This window comes from Schistocerca serialis, chromosome 5, assembly GCF_023864345.2.
Source record: "Schistocerca serialis cubense isolate TAMUIC-IGC-003099 chromosome 5, iqSchSeri2.2, whole genome shotgun sequence".
Taxonomy (NCBI): domain Eukaryota; kingdom Metazoa; phylum Arthropoda; class Insecta; order Orthoptera; family Acrididae; genus Schistocerca; species Schistocerca serialis.
This window is the reverse complement of record NC_064642.1, coordinates 418720880-418745209: the sequence shown is the minus strand read 5'-3', so window position 1 is coordinate 418745209 and position 24330 is coordinate 418720880. Positions and strand designations below refer to the sequence as shown.

At 41.4% G+C, this 24330-nt stretch overlaps 1 protein-coding gene across 1 annotated transcript in view; it reads left to right on the top strand.

Moving 5' to 3' along the window:
• LOC126481445 (serine/threonine-protein kinase Genghis Khan) overlaps window positions 1–24330 on the top strand; it is a 382862-nt gene that overhangs the window by 93216 nt on the left and 265316 nt on the right. The window contains exons 4-5 of the mRNA XM_050105210.1: window positions 13968–14239; window positions 17333–17632. Of these exons, the coding sequence (XP_049961167.1) occupies window positions 13968–14239; window positions 17333–17632 (572 nt within the window). The remainder of the gene's footprint in view (window positions 1–13967; window positions 14240–17332; window positions 17633–24330) is intronic.

Here is a 24330-nt window from a genome sequence, read left to right as displayed (position 1 = left end):
AATTTCCTATAATAGTCGGAGAGTCTCAAGAGTGATAGTAGTTCTTTGCTCGTCTTCCACACTGGGAAATCTCATACTGCCTGTACCAGTCTTGGATCCATTCTTATCCCATCTTTGCTAATCATGTGTCCTAAGTGTCATATTTCCTTCATTGCAAAGTGACTGTAATCAATACTCAGTGTCACATTTGCAGCCTTGAACCTACTAAATACCTCTCTCGTTTGATGTCCATGTTCCTCCATGATATCATTCAGGTAAACTAGACATTGGTGACGTTTCAGCTCTTCGAGTAGTATGTCCACAAAATGCTGAAACATTGCAGAAGCATTCTTCAGCCTAAATGGCATCCTCCAAAAATGATAATAGCCCCAATGTAACAAAAAAAGCTGTCTTTGGTTGGTCTTCTGGAACTACCTCCAACTGATGGTGTCCACTTGTTAAACACATGGTAGAGAAATATTGGCACTTCCTCAGGTTGTTGATAGTCTCCATGATGTTGGGTATGGGCTATGCATCTGTTACAGTCTTACTATTCAGATGATGGTGATCACAGCAGAATCCGTGCTACTTAGAACCATCGGTAGACTTCTTTGGCACAATCACAGTTCCCCCCTCCCTTCTCCCCTCCCCCTCTCCACATGGACTTTTACTCACTCCTGTTATCCCATCAGCCAACTTCTGTTTGATAAACTCCTCCAGAATCTTCTATAAATATTGAGGAATACTATATGTGTTGCAGTACACCTGTCCTTCATTTCCTATGGAGTGCAGTGTTGCATAATGGGTATTGCTGGCAACTCGGCCTGAGGAAGAAACAAATCCTCAGATTCCAAAATCTTGCCATTCGCATTCTTTCTATTCACTTCAAGCACCACCTTTATATGTAATGTGGTTTTACAGATGTCCTACGGCTGTCCATGGCTTACACCTTATGTGTACCAATCCTCCTCTGGAATGTCCAAACTCACTATTAACACCTTCATAAACTTCACTTTCTTGGCATGAAAATGATTGAAACTGATGGGAACTACCTTCCTGGCATCCCTCTCCTGTAAGCATATGATACTCCTTTTAACCAAACAACACATTCAATCCAACACGTCACTCCCTTCTAGTGGCCCTATTATATGTGACATATTGAATGATAAGTTTGGTTCCACATTCACCCAAAGTGACCTCCTGATGCTACTTTGCACATAAGCATTCAGAACAAGCCTTAATGTCTTTGTTGTAGTGTAATTGGATTGCCCACTATGATGGATGCAACTCACAACAGATATACATTGGCGACAGCGTGCTCTAGCTGAAATGTCTTCTCACTAAGTTCCACGACACATGAGCAAAAGTCAGTTGTGGTGGTGGTGCAAAAACTCTGACCCCAGGTTCATGCGGTAGCCCTAGCTTACACACGGCACTGCTTCCACACACTGCTTAAACATGACTACCTCCAACCAAAACTTTATTTCCATTCACCCCAGTGGCCTCATATCATTATCTCCCACCTCATGCAATCTGCAGTGTGGTGGGTTCCTTTCCCTCTGAACCACTAAATCCCTACTGGCTACCATCACATGTGTTATGTTTCTAATAAAAATTTATACTTCCCTCCCTCCACCACATGCACTGTTGCACATTCTGCATTTGCAAACATACTTATTGCATCGAATTTTAACAGGAAAGCTTTTCTGTGGACTTCAATTTTCCTTTTACATCTGATGGCTGCTTCCTCCCTCCCTGTCTGCCCCTATTAGCATTACCATAACACTATTGCTGATACATATCTCCTTTAGTCCATTGAGGCCGGTACCAGTGTCTCAGTACGTGCTCCTTATGCCCATGTCCACAAACCTCAAATTTCCAAAGAATACACAATGCCTCTCGTGCACATCCATTAACAGATCAATCTCTTGTTCATTCCATCACCAATGTAATAGCTGAATGGAGATCCTTAGGTGCACGTGTGTGCATCCTTGTTGACATATCTGAGACAAGATCTCAGTAAAGCATCAAGCACTCATTGCTCAGTGCCTTGCTGCATAACTTTATTTGCTTCATCACTCTGACCCACCTTATGCAAATGTACATTCATTTTCTTCATTCTGTCAGCAAAAGCCTTTGCAGCTTCTTCTTGCCTTATTGTAATAGCTCTCAACTGTTCCCAAAAGAACCTTGCACTGTTCTGCTTCCTGTACCTCTGCAGAAGCCCCTGTTTTAACTGCCCAACCTCTTCATTTTTCTCAATGCTTCCATGCATCTCACAAAAGTTTTGCCTCTCCTGGTAGACATAATTTTACTACCTGCAAAACTGGCTATCGGACCAACCAACAAAATTTGCCAGCTTTGGAAGATCCTCCACGAATGACATCACATCCTCAGATGACCTTCCAGAAAGGGGACTGACTAGGCTAGTGGCAGCTGGATTTATAACCAGGAGCAACACTATTCCCACATCATTACCTTGAAGTTTTGTTTCAAAAGTCTGTATTATCTACTCTCCATTGCACTACTTCATTAACCAACACTTAAGCTGCTTCCCAGCCAGTAATACCCTGAGTCTCTGACTCTGTCATTGCAACACCTTTATCCCTCATTCACAAAAACTATAAATATGCAACAATTACTAAATTGAAGAAATATAACAAATTACTTTACACCTGACCATCATCCATCTAGATTCTGTACACTACCTCACAACATGACCAAACAATGGAACGTAAAACAAATTACAGACACTGATTCAGTCCAAGGCACAAAATGTCAAAGTAGATAATCAAAGCAAACCTATAACAAGCTCCAATACTGCTTCTTGCTATTGCCCTGAAACTCGCACACATCAGCCAGTCCCGTTGGCATAAGCAAAGTAACTTCAAGTTGCGGTGACACCCTCACCTTGACCCCCATGCCTGTCACACACTCCAAGAGGAACCAACCATTTGTCCTCTCACCCCACTCTGCTGACACTGCAAGCTGTGGTTCAGGCATGCACTGCATGGACAATGCACCCCCTGCTAGCCACTGAAAACAATATCACCAACTCTGATGCCAATTTGTAGTCAACCCCAGGGTAGTGGGGTAGCTACTTCGTCAGGATGTCGAATGGCTGAGGGTTGAGACTGGGTGGCAGGCCAATGAAGGTAGCAAGAGAAGTGGCTGTCGAAAGCATTATTTATTTTGTACTTGGATACCAGCACTGCATTGATATCAGGAGGTGACGACGCCCTTGCCCCATGGAAGAACGCCGATAGCCGGTAAGGCAACTGCTAGTGACTGGCCAGCTGGCTGCAATAGGTGTTCTTGCTCTGCTTTGATGACACCTGCACTTAGCACCTTGCCCCTGTTGTGTGAGCCACAGCACTGATGTCAGTGTCATGTGGAGATGAACAAGAATCTTGCAGAGTTAGTCAACTTTATGGTATATGACCACACAAAGGTGGTTGAATCGTGCAGCAAAGAGGTACACCCACCACATTGTCATAAGGCAGCTGCTGTGCCCAGTGTGTGACCTGCTGTCCTTGGGTGGGAATCCAGCTGCTGCCCAAGTTGCCCGCTGCACTTTGGCACCAGGTTCAGAGGAGGGACTTAGTGCAGAAGGCTGGGACTACAACAGAGACTTGAACCCATGGCTGCTGCTGGTGGCTGGTGGCTCCGTGTCGCCTCCTTGTCTGGTATAGCCCTTTTGTCCTGGTAGATAGCTGGACTGCAAATGAATCTTCTACAAGACTGACAGCTATTTATTCCAGATAGCAACCCATCTATTATACTAATGCACTGCTTCTGGTCATTAGTCAGCAACACTACCCCGAAATCCTGATGATGGAAAATTCTCTTTGCCTGTGCTAAGCGTTACCACTTACTGGAATTTTACACTGAGTGAACCTATCCCAACTCACAGTAAACCAACATTGTTGTTTCCTTAGCCCCAATGACGACACGTCATGCTCACCAACTATCACCAGCTAATGGCAAGTTCTCACAGATTTTCCCTTAATATGGTAACGACACTACAGAAGAAATATTCCTGTCCCAGATGCCTGTGCTAAGCATTCCCACTTACTGGAATTTTACACTGAGTGAACCTATCCCAACTCACAGTAAACCAACATTGTTGTTTCCTTAGCCCCAATGACGACACGTCATGCTCACCAACTATCACCAGCTAATGGCAAGTTCTCACAGATTTTCCCTTAATATGGTAACGACACTACAGAAGAAATATTTCTGTCCCAGATGCACTCCTGAAATATAATAGAGCAGTCTGTCTGCCAGTCTATTGAAAACAACATAAAACTTCTTCTTTGATTTTGCTGTCATTTTTGGAGCTAACTGTGTATAAAACTTCCGATTTATGACATTTGTGTTGCTGTTTACATCACCATCAGTGAATCATACCATACTTAAGTATTATTGTATTAACAGTCAGTATTTATACATAGGTCTCTCTCTCTCTCTCTTGTGTGTGTGTGTATGTGTGTGTGTGTGTGGGTGGGTGTGTGGCTGGTAATTACTAACATACTGACAAAGCCATTCCTAAACATAAGGAGAGTGGCTGGAAAGGTGACTTATTTCCTCATTGACACATCATTATGCTCTCATATCAAGTGATTGTGGAGGAACAGGAAGATCACAAGAATTATAAGGTTGCTAGAGTTATAACTTAATGTGTTGTTTACAACTCTTTTGATGTAATAAGTACTAAATTTTCAAGCAAAATTTCAGGTGTGATATTGATTGCAAATTTCTAAGTGACACCATGGTTTCTTCTTCAGTTACTGCTACGTATTAAGGAGTTGTTGCTGCTTGCCATTTTATGTGGTAGCTCACTAGAAAAGTGGAGGAGTCTACAGGAGGACAGGGGCTGTAACATCACCAAAGGGGAAGTAACTTACACAGTTGCATGGCATATTGCCACGATCCCAAATGCAAGGCTGCACCCAAGGACCTCAGAATATAGGGAGACCCTCTTACATTGAAAAACTGAAACCTTTTTTTCTGCCATACTGGCATTCTTGGTGAAGTGTTTGTTATGCAGTGCTGCTCTTCAATCTCACTTATAACAGTAGTAAAATGTTTGGCTGTTTAGCCGCAATGCACACCATGCTCAATGATTGAGAATTGATGTTAAAAATTTTAAGTTTTCAATTATCTGATGATGAGTATTCATCCATGAAATGATAATTAAATCAAGACCCTAAGCTGTCGACAGGCATTGATATACATCAACGGGGACAGTTGAAAATGTGTGTCTCGACCGGGACTCGAACCCGGGATCTCCTGCTTACATGGCAGATGCTCTATCCATCGGAGCCACTGAGGGCACAGAGGATAGTGCGACTGCACGGATTTATCCCTTGCATGCTCCCTGTGAGACCCACATTCCCAACTTAATGTCCACACACTACATTCGTAGTGCTCCTACCCATTACACTCATTACTCGCAGCAGACAATATTACCGAGTCCCGTAAGAATTCAGGCAATGCATGTTCATCCAGCACAGAAGAAGAAAAGTCAATGGCTGGTTAGCCTTAACTATATGAAGATGGTATCTGTTCTTTCGGGCATGTCCGAAAGAACAGATACCATCTTCATATATGAAAGTATGTTGTTCAATTACATACTCAGAACTGTCAGTCAGTTCAGTGCATTAGCTGTAAGAAGGTAGGTTTAATACAGTGCTGTAACAGAACAGACTTCTAAGACTCGCCTAGATGGCCAACAGACTTCAACTGATACATAAATAATATCATCTCCTTCTATATTCTAACCTCCTTTGCTGCACACAAGGGGGTCCAAAACTAGGAAAGCCATAGTGGGTAATAGCATCTTTCCCAGATGTTCATGCCTGGATCTTCAGCTTCTGAGGAGGCTTCCTCCACTGCATTGTATTGGGTCTGCAAGTTGTTGTTAGAACAGGGACTTTACATGTCAACTTCCCCTGAGATGGTATTACAGCTCACCCTAGCCTGTAGCTGCCTGTGATTTTCTAAGAAGCTACTGTATAGTTTGGTTACCAAACAGCTCGATAGTAAAAATCACCATGGGAAAATGATAAGTAACTGCCCCATAAAGATATAATGCAGCTATGCTTGAGAACTTTCAGCTAATAATAATGTAGGACAGTGCTGCATCATTACTTTCAGACTGTGCATGGCAGCAGGCTGTGGCTCATAAATTTTCCAAGTTCCACTGCCTTATGTGCCAGTCATTGCAAGAAGGTAAACTATGCAGACACATTTTGTTTAATTTTGTAGGTAAACCTCTGAGTGATATTACGATATCAGTATTAAAAAAGGGACTCCAAAGACTTTGCCCATTCAGGATTTTATCAGTGCCATTGAACATGGTGTCTTGAAACTCTCCACTGAGACTGCTGGAGAAACACTGGGAGAAATGAACCATGGACATTGCCATGCGTGTGGTGGCGCGCATGCCTCAGTGATACAGATAGCTGTATCACACCAGATGGGTATCTGTTGAGAAGCCAGACAAGCATGTGGTTCCTGAAGAGGGGCTGCAGCCTTTTCAGTAGTTGCAGGCCAAAAAGTCTGGCCTTCTAACATCAATCAAATCAGCCTTGCTGTACTAATATTGCAAAAGCAAGGAGAAACTAGAGCTGTAATTTTTCCTGAAGGCATGCAGCTCTACTGTATGGTTAAATGATGATGGTGTCATCATGGATACAATATTCCGGAGGTAAAATAGTCCCCCATTTGCATCTCTGAGCAGGGACTACTCAGGATGATGTAATCGTCAGGAGAAAAAATCTGGCATGCTACAGATTGGAGCTGGAATCTTAGATTGCTTAATTGGGCATGTAGGTCAGAAAATTTAAAATGGGAAATGGATAGGTTGAAGTTAGACATAGTGGGAATTAGTGAAGTTCTGTGGCAGGAGGAACAGGACTTCTGGTGTGGTGAATAAAGGGATATAGATACAAAATCAAATAGGGGTAGTGCAGGGATGGTTTAAATACTGAATAAGAAAATAGCAATGCAGGTAAACTACTACGAACAGCACAGTGAATGCATTATTGTGGCCAAGATAGACACAAAACCCACACCAACCACAATAGTACAAGTTTACTTACCAACTAGCTCCATAGATGTAGTGATTGAGGAAATGTATGAAGAGATAGTAGAAAATATTCAGATAGTTAAATGGGATGAAAATCTAATTGTGATGGGGGACTGGAAATTGATAGTAGGAAGAGGAGAGAAGGAAAAATAGTAGGTGAATATGGACTGAGGGAAAGGAATGAAAGAGGAAGCTGCCTGGTAGAATTTTGCACAGTGCGTAATTTAATCATCGCTAACACTTGGTTTAAGAATCATACAAGATGGCTGTATACATGGAAGATACCTGGAGACACCAGGAGGTTTCAGATTGATTATTTATTGGTAAGACAGAGATCTCGGAACCAGATTTTAAATTGTAAGTCGGAACCAGATTTTAAATTGTAAGTCATTTCCAGGGGCAGATGTGGACTGTGACCACAATTTGCTGGTTATTAAAACTGAAGAAATTGCAACATGAAAGGAAATTAAGGAGATGAGACCTGGATAACTTGAAAGAATGAGAGGTTATTGAGAATTTCAGAGGTGGTTGAGTAGAACAGGGGAAAGGAACACAGTAGAAAATGAATGGGCAGCTTTAAGTGATGAAATAGTGAAGGCAGCAGAGGATCAAATAGGATAACACAAGGGATATTGAATTTAACTGGTGAAAGGAGAAAATATAAAAATGCATCAAATGAAGCAGGTGAAACAGAATACAAACGTTTAAAAAATGAGATTGACAGGAAGTGCAAAATGGCTAAGCAGTAATGGCTAGAGGACATTAGGGGAAAGATAGATACTACCTACGGGAAAATTAAAGAAGCCTTTGCGGAAGGGAGACACAGTTGTATCAATATCAAGAGCTCAGATGGGAAACCAGTACTAAAAAAAAAAGTGAAATGAGTATATAGAGGGTCTGTACAAGAAATATAAACTAGAAGGCAAGATTATAGAAAGGGGACTGGATGTAGATGAAGATGAGAGAGGAGATACAATACTGCGAGAAGAATTTGAGGGAGCAGATAAAGATCTAAGTTGAAACAAGGCTCCAGGAATAGACGATATTTCAGCAGAACTACTGATAGCTTTGGGAGAGCCAACCATGACAAAACTTTTCCATCCCATGTGCAAGATGTGTGAGACAGACAAAATACCCTCAGACTTTAAGAAGAATGTAATAATTTCAATTCCAAAGAAACCAGTTTCTGACATGTGTGAAAATTGTTGAACTATCAGTTCAATAAGTCATGGTTGCAAAATACTAACACAGAAGAATGGAAAAAACTCAAGGGAGATCAGTTTAGATTCTGGAGAAGTGTAGGAACTAAAAAGCTCCGCCCGAACAAACCATGAAGGCCCAGCAGTACTGACCGGCCGCTGTGTCATCCTCAGCCCACAGGCGTCACTGGATGCGTATATGGAGGAGCATGTGGTCAGCACACTGCTCTCCTGGCGGTTTTGTCAGTTTATGAGGCCAAAGCCACTACTTATCAATCAAGTAGCTCCTCAATTTGCCTCACAAGGATTGAGTGCACACCACTTGCCAACAGCATTCGGCAGACCGGATAGTAACCCATCCAAGTACTAGCCCAGCCCGACAGTGCTTAACTTTGGTGATTTCATGGGAACCAGTGTTACCACTGTGGCAAGGCCATTAGTGAAATGTAGGAACACACAATGCAGTACTGATCCTACTGCTTATCTCAGGAGATAGGTTAGGGGGAGGCAAACCTATGTATAGCATTTGTAGACTTAAAGCTTTTGAAATGTTGACTGGAATACTCTCTTTAAAATTCTGAAGATATCAAGAGTGAAGTACAGATAGCGAAAGACTGTTTACAACTTGTACAGAAACCAGAGAGCAGTTATAACAGTCGAGCAGTGTGAAAGGGAAGCAGTGATTGAGAAGAGAATGAAACAGGGTTGTACCTTGTTGATGATGTTATTCAATCTCTACACTGAATAAGCAGTATAGGAATGCAGAGAAAAATTTGGAATAGAAGTTAAAGTTCAGGGAAAAGAAATAAAAACTTTGAGGTTTGCCAGTGACATTGGAATTCTTTCAGAGGCAGCAAATGACTTGGAAGTGCATTTGAACAGAATGGGCATTGTCTTGAAAAGAGAACATAAGATGCTCATCAACAAAAGCAAAACAAGGATAATGGAATGTAGCCAGATTAAATTAGGTGATGCTAAGGGAACTAGGTTAGGAAGCATGGCACTTAAAGTAGTAGGTGAGTTTTGCTGTTTGGGCAGCAAAATACTGATGATGGCCAAAGTAGACAGGATATAAAATGTAGACTCGCAATGGCAAGGAAAGCATTTCTGAAGAAGAGAGATTAGTTAACGTCAAATGTAGATTTAAACGCTAGGAAGTCTATTCTGAAAGTATTTTTCTGGAGTGTAACTATGTACAGAAGTGAAACATGGATGCTAAAAAGTTTAGACAAGAAGAGAACAAAAGCTTTGAAATGTGGTGCTGCAGAAGAATTTTGAAGATTAGATGGGTTGTTCATGTTTATTGAGGAGGTACTGATAGAATTGGTGAGACAAGAAATTATTGGCACAACTTGATCAAAAGAAGGGATATTTGATAGCATACATTCTGAGACATCAACGGATCATGAATGTAGTACTGGAGGGAAGTGTGGTGGGTAAAAATTGTAGAGAAAGACCAAGAGATAAATACAGCAAGCAGATTCAGACGGATGTAGGTTGTGGTAGTTATTTGGAGATAAGAAGCTCTCATGGGATAGAGTAGTGTGGAGAGCTGCATCAAACCAATCTTAGGACTGAAAACAACAATACAACAACAACAACTAGTGTGCCCTCACACAAGTGGAGCATCACCTCTGACGAAAGAAAAGTTCTCAGTTCCTGAAGAGAAGACACAGAAATAGCAATTTTACCTGCTGACAGGGGAAACACCACTGTTCTTTAACTTGTAGCATCTTACTTTGGCAAGCTGAAGAATTTATCGCAGGACTCAGCATGTTATCATCCCTAGAGGCATCCAACGGATGAAGTAGAGCAGAAGACAGATCCAGTCACTTTCCTGAACAACTGAAAAATAACTCCAGAGTATAATTACCAGTTACACCATAACTCTGTGGCCTGCCTAAGATACATATGGAAGGGGTTCCATTTTGCCCCATTGTGAACAATACAGTAGTCACAACATATAACCTACCAAAAGTGATGGTGCTGCTATGCGTAGTCCTGTGTCTCCCGTAGTAGCTAACCTTTTTATGAAGACTTCAAAGACTAAGGCTTCAGTTAGCGTTTTTGAAACCTAAATGTTTTTGGACAACACCTTTGTGTTATGGCTTTGCTTAACTCCCTCCATCCGAACATTTGCTTCACAATGGAAATGGAGAAAAATGGAGAACTCCCATTTTTAGGTGTCTTGGTGTGTTCCAGAAACCAACTCTCACTGACCTATATCTACAAGCCATGAGCTGCCATCACCTGCCCCAGTGCAGTTGAATATTAAGGACTCTCGTTCATAAGGCTAGAGTCAACTCAGATCCAGAGAGCTTATCAGCAGAGCTTAGCCATCTGTGCTCCGTTTTTGTCCAGAAAAAGTACTCTGTTAAGCAGTTTCGATATGCGTTTCAACAAGCATGCACTAAATCTCAAGAACAGCCAGAAGAAATGGATGCTTTTTCTACCTTGTATTGATAGTGTGTCCTTTAAGATCGACAGACTATTCAAGAAACCTTGAATAAAGTGTATCTTCTGCCCTCCAGTGTGAGTGCAAACAATCCAGGGTTCTGTTAAAGAAACCTAGATGTAAGGAACCTAGGGATTATGAAATCCTAACTAAGCCAGTGTGGAAATCATACGTTGGCCATATGTGTCACTCTGTTAAAGATAGATGTGATAAATATAGTCATCACAGCAGATTAGGTCATCCAGAAAAGTCTGCTGTTGCTGAATACTGTCTTGACATGGGACATTGCATGAACTATGGAGAGACAAAGATCCTTTCACCCACCTTCATGTACTGGAACTACAAACTTAGAGAAGAAGTTGAAATGCATGTAAGTAACAACTTTATTAACAGATTTGGATTTCAACTCGGAAAGGCATGGGAGTCAGCACTGATGATACTAAGGCATCATCGACCACAGGGTAATAAATCCAGCAAGTCAACACAGATGGGCAATTGAATTCAGGACACTTAAACTGGGCAACAACATTGTGCCCGCACGGGTGCTGGGTCGCAACTTCCAGCTGTACTTTTCCCAAGTCGCGCTTAGAAAGACTGTGGCCCATTCCTCTGGCTAGGGCTCTGGATGTCCATGTCCTCTCTGATTGATCTATGATGAGATTATAGCCCCACCTCTTGGCACATGCAAGTTTGTAGTGAGCCATTGCTTATATTGACGAGCCACAGCAGCAACATGTCAGTAAGTACCTGAAGATGACGAGCAGCTGTCTCATTGAAATACTGTGTGGTGTTCACATTGTTATCTGTCATGGCTCTCATGACCTACTGAAGCAGTAATAACATAGTTCAAAACATTTAGTATCCAGAAATCTGTTGGTCATTATAGAAAATCTCAACTCGTAGAACAATATTTTGTGTTCACTGTTTAAAACTACTCTAAAAACTTTGAGAAGTTTCCGTACAAAGCTGGCATCATGACTGCAGGGTGATGTACTTGAAGATCTGAGTTTAGTTCTGCATACCAAGTTCAGTGAAGCATTAATTTGGGTTGACATATGTTTCACCTCTTATCACTTTTGATTTGGAGGTATTCAGTCATAGTAGTCTTAAAGCTATATTTTTCTTGTTCAGTAATTTCACTTTCTGTGTCATTGTCTTGCCACTTAATGTTCCATGTTACCTAAGCTAGTTAATTGGATGGAGCACCTAATCAACTGTGTTATATACCTGCATCAATGCTTGTGTGCACTCTTTGCTTTCGACTTTTATTGAAAGTTGCAAATAACAACAGATACTTCAGCTTCTTTATGTGTCAGTTGTTACCTGCTAATACAATTTTGTTAGTTTTATTGATAAAGTAATTGCTAAAAGTGTGCCATCTCAGTACTAGATGACTTTGCTATCAGTCAACTACAATGGAAATATACTAGTTATTCATTTTCACTTTTCGAAACATTAGTTTTACTAGGAATATTTAGGGATCTTTCACATAAAGAAGCAGAGTGAAAGAAAAAAGAACATTCGAGAATTATACCTCTGTACTAGGCTGTATAAAAGTTGGTGTCAACTTTGTTATTGACAGTGTTTTGCAATGTTTGTGATTGTAGATGTACATTTGTCCTTTAATGCCTTTCTAAGTTTTCCTGGCCCACCTGGTTAATAGGAATCACAGATGTGATTTTTCTGCCTTTATTTTGCTGACGCAATGCTTAGAAAGCATTAAATACTTCTGGTATATTGTGTATTAATGCAGTGTAGTCCCTGGCATCAATTAGCAAACTCCTCTTATCATCTTAATGTGAGCACGTGCTGAAAAGTAATTCTCTGAATGTTTTCTATGAAAACTCGTAAAGCTTTGTAAATAAAACAAACATTATTAACATTTTACATCTTTATTCTTCATGTCTGCCACTAGACGGCGCCAAATTGTACTGTGTTACATGTCAGTGTATAAAGTAACTATGTCGGTGTGTGAAAAACAGCATGCTGTAATCGATTTTCGAATTCAGAGAGTTCATCCACACATGGAGCTTCCTCTTCTGCAGCATGAGAATGCCAGACCACACACAAGTGCTGTGACATCTGCAACAATCCGACACCTTGGTTTCACTATCATTGATCATCCTCTGATTTTCATCTGTTTCCAAAACTTAAAGAAAACTTTTGAGGAACTTTGGTAGTGATGAAGCAGAGGTGAGGTTGCAGGTCCATCATTCACACAGTGTGGCCTCAGCAGCCAGAGACTGCTGTTTTTTTGTGTGTGTGTGTGTGTGTGTGTGTGTGTGTGTGTGTGTGTGTGTGTGTGTGTGTGGGCGCACGCGCGTGTTATTTTGTGTCCAACTAAGGCCGTGTTGGCTGCAAGCTCATTTCCTGACTGTTTTTGTTGTGCCTATCTGCAACTCAGCATCTCTGCTATATAGTGAGTAGCAACTATCCTTTTAAAATATTGTTTCGTTCCTTCCTGGATTTTCTGTGTTGGGAAACAAATATGTAGACAAGAAGAATAAAGATGAAGCATGTTAATAATATTTGTTTTATATAAACAAATTCAAGAGTTTTCACATAAAAAATTCTGAGGTATTATTTTTCAGCGCACTTCCATATTTTTCATTAGGAATGCTCAGTATGGGTCTTTAGTGATTATTCTTATTGGATGTGCTATTTTTTCTTCTTATGTCTTGGTAGGTCTCAGTACTTCATTCACTTTCAGAACATTCTGAATGTTGGCCTGTGTATTTATTACTTGATGTTGCACTTTAAACATCAGTTGTTCTTCTGGTAAGAGAAATATTGTCATTGTCAAACATATTTAATGCCTCAGAACAGAACATTCTCTAGATGCTTGTTGGATCTTTATCTCCTTCTACAACTTTTGTAATACTATCCAAATAGAACACTTCAATGGGACAATAAACTCTAATTTTCTCCTGTTTTTACATATTGTAGTGTGCAAGTATGTCTTTTAAGTCTTGAAGTACACCCTCCCTCTAAAAAATTAAACTGTCTATTACCATTGTGACTCAAACTACTATCAGATTTGGGACTGGAGGCTGAGATATTCTTTGAGAACTCTAGTCACCGCCTCAGAGTCATGGCCGTATCTTTACTGTCCTGGGTTATTACGTTTTCCTGTAATGGTGCTTTATATCTGACAAACCAGCTGACTTTTAATTTATATAACTTCATACATGTTTGAAAACTTGGTACCATAAATTATAAATCTGTTACTCCTTGATTTCAGTTAAACCTGTCGCAACAAATTTGAAGGCATTGCGCCTTTCACGTGATGATTTTGAGATTATTAAAGTAATTGGAAGAGGAGCCTTTGGAGAAGTTTGTGTTGTAAAAATGAAGGGTTCAGAGAAAGTGTTTGCAATGAAGATTTTGAATAAATGGGAGATGTTGAAAAGGGCAGAAACAGCCTGCTTCAAAGAAGAAAGGGATGTTCTGGTGTTTGGAGATAGAAGATGGATCACGAATCTTCATTATGCATTTCAAGATGAATCAAATTTAGTAAGTAGTTCTTTTTTTCTAAATATAACAGACCATAAAATGTTATATTTTATGCATCTAAATTAATTGCAGAGAAGTAAATGGTAAACTTTTCATTGTAAACATTTTTGAATTAACAGTAGCTAACTGTCTTGTGCTGTATTTATAAACATAAACCATGTACATATTAAGCCATAATTATTTGGTAAGAATACTAATTCTGTTTCCTCTCCATATCTCCACCTGTATATGAAATAAACTAATATCACTACTTGCCTGCTATCAGATTCTTCAGATGTAATTTTGACAGTACATGCGAAACTTGTATTTCCAAAGTTTAAAAGTGATTGTAAGTAACAGATACAAGAGTTTCCCATGAAGTTACACCACTCCTTAACACTCAACCATTTCTTTCTGCGCATGCCATTCAAAAAAGCTGTAGGAATAAATAAAAATAGGAAGTCTAAGTTGGCAGAGTGCATTGATCTAAAAGAACAGTAAGTCAAAATAAATGTTTTTTCTACTTCTTTAGCTTGTCCTCTTATGTTTACCCCTCTTTAGTACCTCTTCTCACCATTTTTAATTTTGTCTTTGTAAGATTTATGGCAGAATATGGGAATCTTTGGTTTTAATCAGAAACTAGTAGAATATTAAACCCATCATTTTGAGAGAGGGTAAAATTAAGAATGTCATCTTGATGCACCCTCTATTAATTTTCACAATGGAACTTTTTTTCTAGTGTAGCTTGGTGGTTCACAGTGGTTTCATGCCATTCTACAGATCCAAAGGTCTGGGATTTGATCTCTGATCTGTAGGTTACAACAAGTCTGTAAGCTCTTGGCTCTACTTAATGATTATTTCTTCAGCCTCTTCCACTCTGCCTCTCTCCCTCATCTTGCCCTACATCCCTACCACTCTCTTTTTCTTCCACTTTCCCTTCCACCCACTTCCCACTCTCCTTTCCACACACTTCCCACCTTCCCTTCCTCCCACTGTCCACCCTCCCTTTCACTGTCCACCCTCCCTTCCACTGTCCACCCTCCCTTCCACTGTCCACCCTCCCTTCCACTGTCCACCCTCCCTTCCACTGTCCACCCTCCCTTCCACTGTCCACCCTCCCTTCCACTGTCCACCCTCCCTTCCACTGTCCACCCTCCCTTCCTTCCACTTCGCACACTGCCTTTCGTCCCACTTCTTACCCTCCCTTCGTCCCACTGCCAAACTTCCCTTTGTCCCACTGTCTACCCTTCCTTCCTACCACACCCCACCCATCCTTCCTCCCACTGCCCTCCATTCCCTCCTCCCACTACCCTCCATCCCTTCCTCCCACTACCCTCCATCCCTTCCTCCCACTACCCTCCATCCCTTCCTCCAACTACCCTCCATCCCTTCCTCCCACTACCTTCCATCCCTCCCACTACCTTCCATCCCTCCCACTGATCACCCTTCCTTCCTTCCACTTCCCACACTGCCTTCACCCCACTGCTTACCCTCCCTTTGTCCCACTGCCTGGCCTCCCTTTGTCCCACTGCCAAAGCTCCCTTCGTCCCTCTGTGTACCCTTCCTTCCTACCACACCCCACCCATCCTTCTATCCACTTCCCTCCATCCATTTCTCCCACTGCCCTCCATCCCGTCCTCTCACTGCCCTGCATCCCGTCCTCTCACTGCCCTGCATCCCTTCCGCCCACTGCCCTGCATCTCTTCCACAAACTGCCCTCCATCCCTTTCGCCACTGCCCACCCTCCCTTCTTCCCACTGCCCGCCCTCCCTTCTTCCCACTGCCCGCCCTCCCTTCTTCCCACTGCCCGCCCTCCCTTCTTCCCACTGCCCGCCCTCCCTTCTTCCCACTGCCCGCCCTCCCTTCTTCCCACTGCCCGCCCTCCCTTCTTCCCACTGCCCACCCTCCCTTTTTCGCACTGCCCACCCTCCCTTTTTCGCACTGCCCACCCTCCTTTCTTCCCACTGCACTCCACCCCTTCTTCCCACTGCACTCCATCCCTTCCTCCCACCACCCTCCATCCCTTCCTCCAACTGCCCACCCTCCCTTTCTCCCACTGCCCATCCTGTCTTTCTCCTACTTCCCAACCTCTCTTCCTCCCACTCCCCACAGACCCTTCGTTCCTCTTCCTACCCTCCCTTCCTCCCACTCCCTGCTTTCCCTTTCTCCCACACCCCATCCTTTCTTCCTCCTGCTTCCCACACTCCCTTCCTCCTGCTTCCCACACTCCCTTCCTCCCACTGCCCACCCTCACTTTCTGCCACTCCTACCCATACACCTGTCATCTCCACCCTCCTATCCTCTTCTCTTCCTTTATTCTGTCCCATTCTCCCACAGTCTTACACCCTCTCCTTCACTCTCTCTTCGTCCTGCCCCCTTCCTTCCCCTGATAGCTCCCTTTCATTTCCTTCCAACCCCCTCTCAGTCAGGCAATTCTCCCCTCCCCACCTCTCCACCCCTCTCTCATATTTACCCTCCTCCCTCCCTGTTTTAGTGCTTTAAGCAGCTAGTTCCTTATTTATGTGCCTAATTTGTTTTTTATACACCCTTTCTGAAAGAACAGACACCATGCATACATATACTTGGTTCGCATAGCTGGGCCGTGGATACACCTTCTTCAGTGCATATGCACAAATACATCAGACATCCTGTGAGAATCTCATAGTAGTGAACATGGAGGAAATAGACAAGGACTGCGGGTAGGTGGCGCTCGATGGGAATGTGGATCGACCATGAAATGTGCTGCGATAGTCCGTGCAGTTGTGATAAGCCTGTGTCCCGGATGGTGCAGCGGTTAACCCACCTGTTTAATAAGCAGAAGATCCCAAGTTCAAATCCCAGTCTGGCACACATTAACACTCGTCACAGCTAATTGTGCATAATGTCCTGATGCAGCTGACAGCAGTGATCTCCCTTTACTTTAATTTACACAGTTTTTACTTAGGTTTGTTAACTGTCGTTAGAAGTGCTTTGGTGTTTCAAAACATTTAATGATTGATTATAATGTTTCCCACTTGCATTATTAACAACCTCCACTTCAATAAAATAAGAATTTTTGTTTAACTTGTCTGTGATTATAAACATGTTGCTAATTATTTTACAATCTGGTTTCAGTACTTAGTAATGGATTATTACTGTGGTGGTGATCTGCTCACATTACTTAGTAAATTTGAGGACCGTTTGCCTGAAGACATGGCTAAGTTTTATATTGCAGAAATGGTTCTTGCCATAGGATCTATTCATGATCTAAGATATGTTCATCGAGATATAAAACCAGATAATGTTTTACTTGATGCTAATGGACACATTAGGTTAGCTGATTTTGGATCATGCTTAAAATTGTTTGAGGATGGAACAGTACAAAGCAATGTTGCTGTTGGAACTCCTGATTATATTTCACCAGAAATTCTTCGGGTAAGTTTGAATTTCTATAAAATTTTAATTACTTGTGAATATAAAGGCCTCGGTAGTCTTTTGCCATCTATAAAAAAAATTATCATTATGCTTCACAATATCTGTCACTGTTTGCCATGTTGTGGATGGAATAATGGGAGGTTGGTTCTGATTACGATACTCTTTGGCATATACTGCATGACACTGTTATACAGACGAAGGTAGGAAAGATTCAGTGGTGATGTTACAAATAATTGAGGTATGTGGAAGAAAGATGTTTTATCATCATGAATAATGAGAACAAAGAGATGCACATGTTATTAATTTTGTCTATGTAAGTCTGAAAGAATTAATGGATTTCACTTCTCTGAATGAACCATCATTCCACTGTACTTGTTAATCAGTTGAGCTTTTGACGGAGTCTGAAAAGTATTAAAAGAGAATAGGGGGTAAATTGCATTACAATGCTAGTCATTAAAATGGCAACATCAGGAAGAATAGTGAATAATTAAATTGTAACAGTTGTTCATATACAGTATAGTAAGAAGAATACATCATTAGATTTGTAGATTGAAATTTAATACACACAGCTGCCACCTCATGTGGTGACAGTGGCTCTAACCTGGCTGGCCATCATGGTGAACTAAGCTTAGATAATAATTATGGGTATGAAATTCCATGCTACTTCAGCTCTGTGCCAGAGTTTATCAATCATAGTGGCTGATGAATAGTGACACGGTAGTGTCTCAGCTACCCATAACCTTATGTTCTCAGTGAATGAGAGATTTAGAGAATTTTCTGGCCAGGGCAACAGCTGAACACATTCTTTGTCTAGGCAGGTCAGGACAATTCTGGCAGAATGTTGTCTTACATTTTATTGTTGAAATCTAATGTCAAAGAGACCTTGTATATAGGGCACATCCACAGGCCTTAACATACCATAGGAGACTGTATTATGTACTCAGTGGCATCTATACCGTCATGCAAAATGCTGGCCTGTATAATAATGATGAATGCAGTGGTGGCAATTTTGAGTCTCCTTGATGCCCCCACAAATGGTTACTTATATCATGATGGTGTATGCAGAACCACAACCCATCTAAAAAGACAACGTGGTGATCTCTGGTGTCCAGTGTTGCTGCTGGGTGCACTACCTTCTCTCTAGTGCCACGTCAAGGGACGCTGCAGTGATGGTCTCTGTGTTGTGACAGTCCATGGTGCTTCAGACGTCATTTCATTATCCATGTGGATACATATCTTTCTACAAAGAAACAAATTTTGAGACATAAGGTACAGTCCCTGGCTGTACAATCCTGCATGACTATGGAACAGTATATCTATCCTCTTGGGTAGCTAGCCACTGCACTCATATTCGGGAGACTACAATTCAGACCCGCATCCGGCCGGCCATCTTGATTTAGGTTTTTTCGATGATTTCCCTCAATCACTTCAGGCAAATGCTGGGATGGTTCCTTTGAAAGGGAACAGCTGATTTCCTTTCCCATCCTTCCCTGAAATGGGACTGATGACCTCGCTGTTTGGTCCCCTCCCCCCCTAAATCAACCAATCAACCAACCAACCAACCAACCAACCAACCAACCTCTCGAGTGCTAGCCATGTGGGACTATTGAGATTCTCATGGCACTGATTATGACCCTCTGTAACCCATCTGTTCGATATATGCATAACAGTTGTGGGATGCTGATGAACACAAGCATCTGTATTGCATAACGATAACCCACTATCTTGATAAGCCATGATCCAGCCCTGTCATGTTCTGACATGTATTGGTACACATTTCTGAAGCATAAAACAGTCTTATTGCAGACAAAAAATATTCAAATGTGATATTTGAATGAGAAACTTGCTACATAATCTTTCCTTATGTACAAGGTGTAGATGGCATTCCTCGTACCGAGTTTGTCAGATTGTTCTAAACTACTAAATATTTCCGTATCCAAGCATGCAGCACACTTCCTGGCAGTATGACAACTGTTAAAAGCTGCCTTCATTGTGTTGTAGTTTTAATGGCCAGCCATATTTATATGAATGAACTTCATTTTGAAGTAGAAGGGGAATTGCAACAGTGGGCAAACAAATAGAAATTATTTTATTTGTCAGAGACATGCTGACATTGCAATAAACAGCTTTCTTTAAGCAGATGCTGCAAACAGGAACAGGCAGAAAAGAAAACAAGCACATCACTGAAAGAACATGATATAAGTATACATTGCAATCAGGCACGGCAGATTTATTTTATTCCGTGAACTAGAAAAATAATAAATAAAATAAAATAAAACTTGGGTGTAGCATTGTTGATGCAAAAGGACTGAAGAGGTTAAAGTAATTGAGATAGATGACAGGTTATATGTTTTTTATGAAAACTTTATGTGAGCCAAAAGGCTTGCCCCAAAATATGGAGCAGAGGGAATGAGAAATATCTTCAGATGTATTGTCTGCCAAGAGTGAGTAGTTATATTATGTGTTGAAGAAAGGATTAGCAGTCAAGGGTGTGAAATGAAGCAGCAAAAGAATCATTGGAAAGAATAGTCTAATAACTGGTATATTCAAATCATTTCAGAATAAAAAGAGGGAATAAATAGAAGAAGAAAAAGTCAATGAAACGACAAATTTACACACACACACACACACACACACACACACAGAGAGAGAGAGAGAGAGAGAGAGAGAGAGAGAGAGAGAGAGAGAGAGAGAGAGAGATTGTAGAAAGCGGAGGAAGAAAGCATGTGGAAGAAACTAAGAAGTAAAGATGAAACAAATTGGTATAATTTAAGAAATACTGAATAACATCAACATCTTCATACGTACTCTACAAGCTACCATATGGTGTGTGGCAGAGGCTATCATGCACCACCAATAGTCATTTCCAAACCATTTCTACTCACAAATGGAGCTAGGGGACTGTCTATACACCTTCATACAATCCCTAATATCACTTTTTTTGTCTTTGTGGTTCTTACGATAAATGTATGTTGGCAGCAGTAGAATTGTTCTGCAGCCAGATACAACTGCCTGTTCTTCAAATTTTCTCAATAGTGTTTTGTGAAAAGAACATGGTCTTCCCTCTAGGGATTCCCATTTGAGTTCATGAAACATATTCACATGTTTATTGACTCTACTGGTAACCAAATTAGCAGCATGCCACTGAATTGCTTCAATGTCTTTCTTTAAACCAACCTAGGTATCCTGAAGACTTAAGCAGTACTGAAGAATGAGTTGCTTAAGTGTTCTGTGAGTAGTCTATTTTGTAGGTGAGCTACGCTCTCCTAAAACTCTCCCAATGAACCATAGTCGAACACTCACCTTCCCTATTACCATCCTTAAATGCTTGATCCATTTCATATTGCTATGTAGTGTTATGCCTAGGTATTTAATCAATGTGACTGTGTTAAGTAGCACACCACTAATATTGTATTTGAGCATTCCAGGATGGTTTTTCCTACTTATCTGCATTAATTTACATTTTTAAGGATTTAGGGTACCTTGCCAAACCTTAGACATCACTCAATGACAATACTTCCTCATACACTACAGCATCTTCAACAATCATTGCCACTTGCACAATCTGCATATCGCTTGTATATACTCAGTTGGTCATAACATTGCTCATGAATTGAAGGACGTTTAAAATCCTATTCTGGATACAATTTTAATCTCAAAAAGTATCATTAGAGTATACACTCCATTGTGGTGTGAAAGATTCAGTATAGATCTATCAAGATATACCCTTATGAGAAAGCCTTTGTAGTTTATATGACTGCTCTCTTATCTGTTTTTAAGTGTAACTTTTCATAGTAAAATTGTTCTGCCTGAAACGTGGCTGTGTGTGTCCCAAAAACAGGCCTTGTACATCCCAAACACACACTCATCATCTCGTACACATGTTCATGATCTGAGTACTGCTGCAAACTCTTTTTTCTTGGGCGCTGGTTGGAGATATGAGTTGAATCACAGAATGGTAATAAAAATATTAGTGTTACCATAGAAAAAAATCTGAAGACGGACATGAAATTATGTTGACATAATGTTTACTTTAAATTGCCAATGAATGAGAAGATTTTGGGAAGGCAATAAAAAGGGGAAAAATTACATATAATTTTGAAACAGAAACTGAAAGGGCTAAAAAAGAGACTACAACTTCTGAAGACAAGGATGCCAAGAGTAAGAATGAAACGGATAGAAAAATTAAGTATATTATCTGATCATGGTGAAAGGAGATAAAAAGAAATAAATACTAGGACATAAAGACAAATATGATAATGAAAATTTACTGGAAGACAAACAAAGGAAATGTAAAAGATACCAGAAGAAGACAGTAAATAAGCACATATACACAGGGAAAATGTCACTGGACAGGCATAAATAACCTATGAAACAGGAAAACCGGAGTTTGGCTGCTTACTTACCAAACTCTGAAATAAGAACAAATGGAATTTGGTCGACACCCTCCCTCCCTTTTTTTACACACACACACACACGCGCACGCACGCGCGCGCGCGCGCACACATACACACACACACACACACACACACACACACACACACACACACACACACAAATTAAAAATATGATTGAATCTCTGCCCTATGTACTTTTTAAAACTACTTTTTCTTTGGGTAAAAGAAGTAGTTACAGATACAGGGGGCTGAAGGAACGGGAAAGTAATTCAAAAACTGTTGAGTAGGGGATATACAAAATGGTTGCAGAATTAAAGTTGAATTTAAATTTCGGATGAACTCATAAATAAATTTGTTGTAGCCTTCTTAGGATAACATAATTCTGAGTTTTCATACTCATTGAGGGACATAATATGGAATTATTTTAGTTTCAGATGTGGTATTTAAGTTAGTAGTTTGTACCAGAAACTGCTCTATCTAAAATTAATACCAAAAAAATTTAATAAATTATGTCTTAAATAAGCAAACACTTTTTCAAAATATATTTTAGGTAAATGGCAACATTAACTTAAAGTAATTTCCGTTCCATTGCAGGTCATGCTTCTACAGCTTCTATTTCTCCACTTTCACCTGTTGTGTTATTGTCATGTTTGCTGCTTTGCAACATTTTCTTACTTTCATTAATTTCGTCTTTTTTTTGTCAATACCTGTTTTCCTATACTTTTTTCTCTCTGATTATTTTTTTAAAAGTATGTCTTATTTTACCATTGACTTTTGCTTGCATCCCACAGTTTCTTTCCGACTCCCTGCCGCTGTTGGATAAGCAGCTGCAGCAGCAAGTCGTATACTCCTAGCTCACTCATTTGTTACATAGTTTAATTCTTAATTTCTTTGCGTGTTTTTGGTACTTGCATTGTTTAATTCATAAATTTTGGGCGTATTATAGTATTTGAGAGTTGTAGCATCGCATTTTAGTACCTGAATAGTGTAAATTCGCGTAGTCGTCTGCCTTCTGTTCTTGTTTTGAAAGGCCATTGTCGGTTGGTCACAGCCAGTGTGCTCCCTGCCGCCGTTGGATAAGCAGCTCACTCATTTGTTACATAGTTTAATTCTTAATATCTTTGCGTGTTTCTGGTACTTGCATTGTTTAATTCATAAATTTTGGGCGTATTGTAGTATTTGAGAGTTGTAACATCGCGTTTTAGTACCTGAATAGTGTAAAATCGCGCAGTCTCCTTCCGCCGCCGAGCAGTGTGTGAGCAGTGCGCAAGTAGCAGCATTACTGCATTTACTAGGCAATCTTGCATTTTAATAACTGTTTAAATTTTGTGTCGATTTGTTTGCACTCTCTGTAGATTAGTTCAGACGTTCTTTGCACAACAGTTTTTAGCATGGATAGGGACTGCAACTGCTGTGTTCGGATGCAGGCTGAGTTGGCATCCCTTCGCGCCCAGCTTCAGGCAGTGTTGGCTTCGGTCACACTTCTTGAGGCTGTTGCCAATGGGCATCACTGTGGGGGTCCGGATGGGGGTTTGTCAGGGACGGCCAGCTCGTCCCACGCATCCCCCGATCTGACTACGACTGTGGTTGCCCGGGATACTGCCCGCATTGAGGCTGATCCCTCACCTGTGGTAGAGTGGGAGGTCATCTCAAGGTGTGGCAGGGGGCGAAAGACATTCCGGAGGGCTGAACGGAAGGCCTCTCCAGTTTGTCTGACGAACCGGTTTCAGGCTCTGTCTCAGGCTGATACTGATCTTCGGCCTGACATGGCTGCTTGTCCTGTTCCAGAGGTTGCCCCTCAGTCTGCAAGATCCGGGCGGTCGCAGAGGGTGGGCTTACTGGTAGTTGGGAGCTCCAATGTCAGGTGCGTAATGGGGCCCCTTAGAGATATGGCAGCAAGAGAGGGGAAGAAAACCAATGTGCACTCCGTGTGCATACCGGGGGGAGTCATTCCAGATGTGGAAAGGGTCGTTCCGGATGCCATGAAGGGTACAGGGTGCACCCATCTGCAGGTGGTCGCTCATGTCAGCACCAATGATGTGTGTCGCTATGGATCGGAGGAAATCCTCTCTGGCTTCCGGTGGCTATCTGATTTGGTGAAGACTGCCAGTCTCGCTAGCGGGATGAAAGCAGAGCTCACCATCTGCAGCATCGTCGACAGGACTGACTGGGAACCTTTGATACAGAGCCGAGTGGAGGGTCTGAATCAGAGGCTGAGATGGTTCTACGACCGTGTGGGCTGCAGATTCCTCGACTTGCGCCATAGGGTGGTGGGGTTTCGGGTTCTGCTGGATAGGCCAG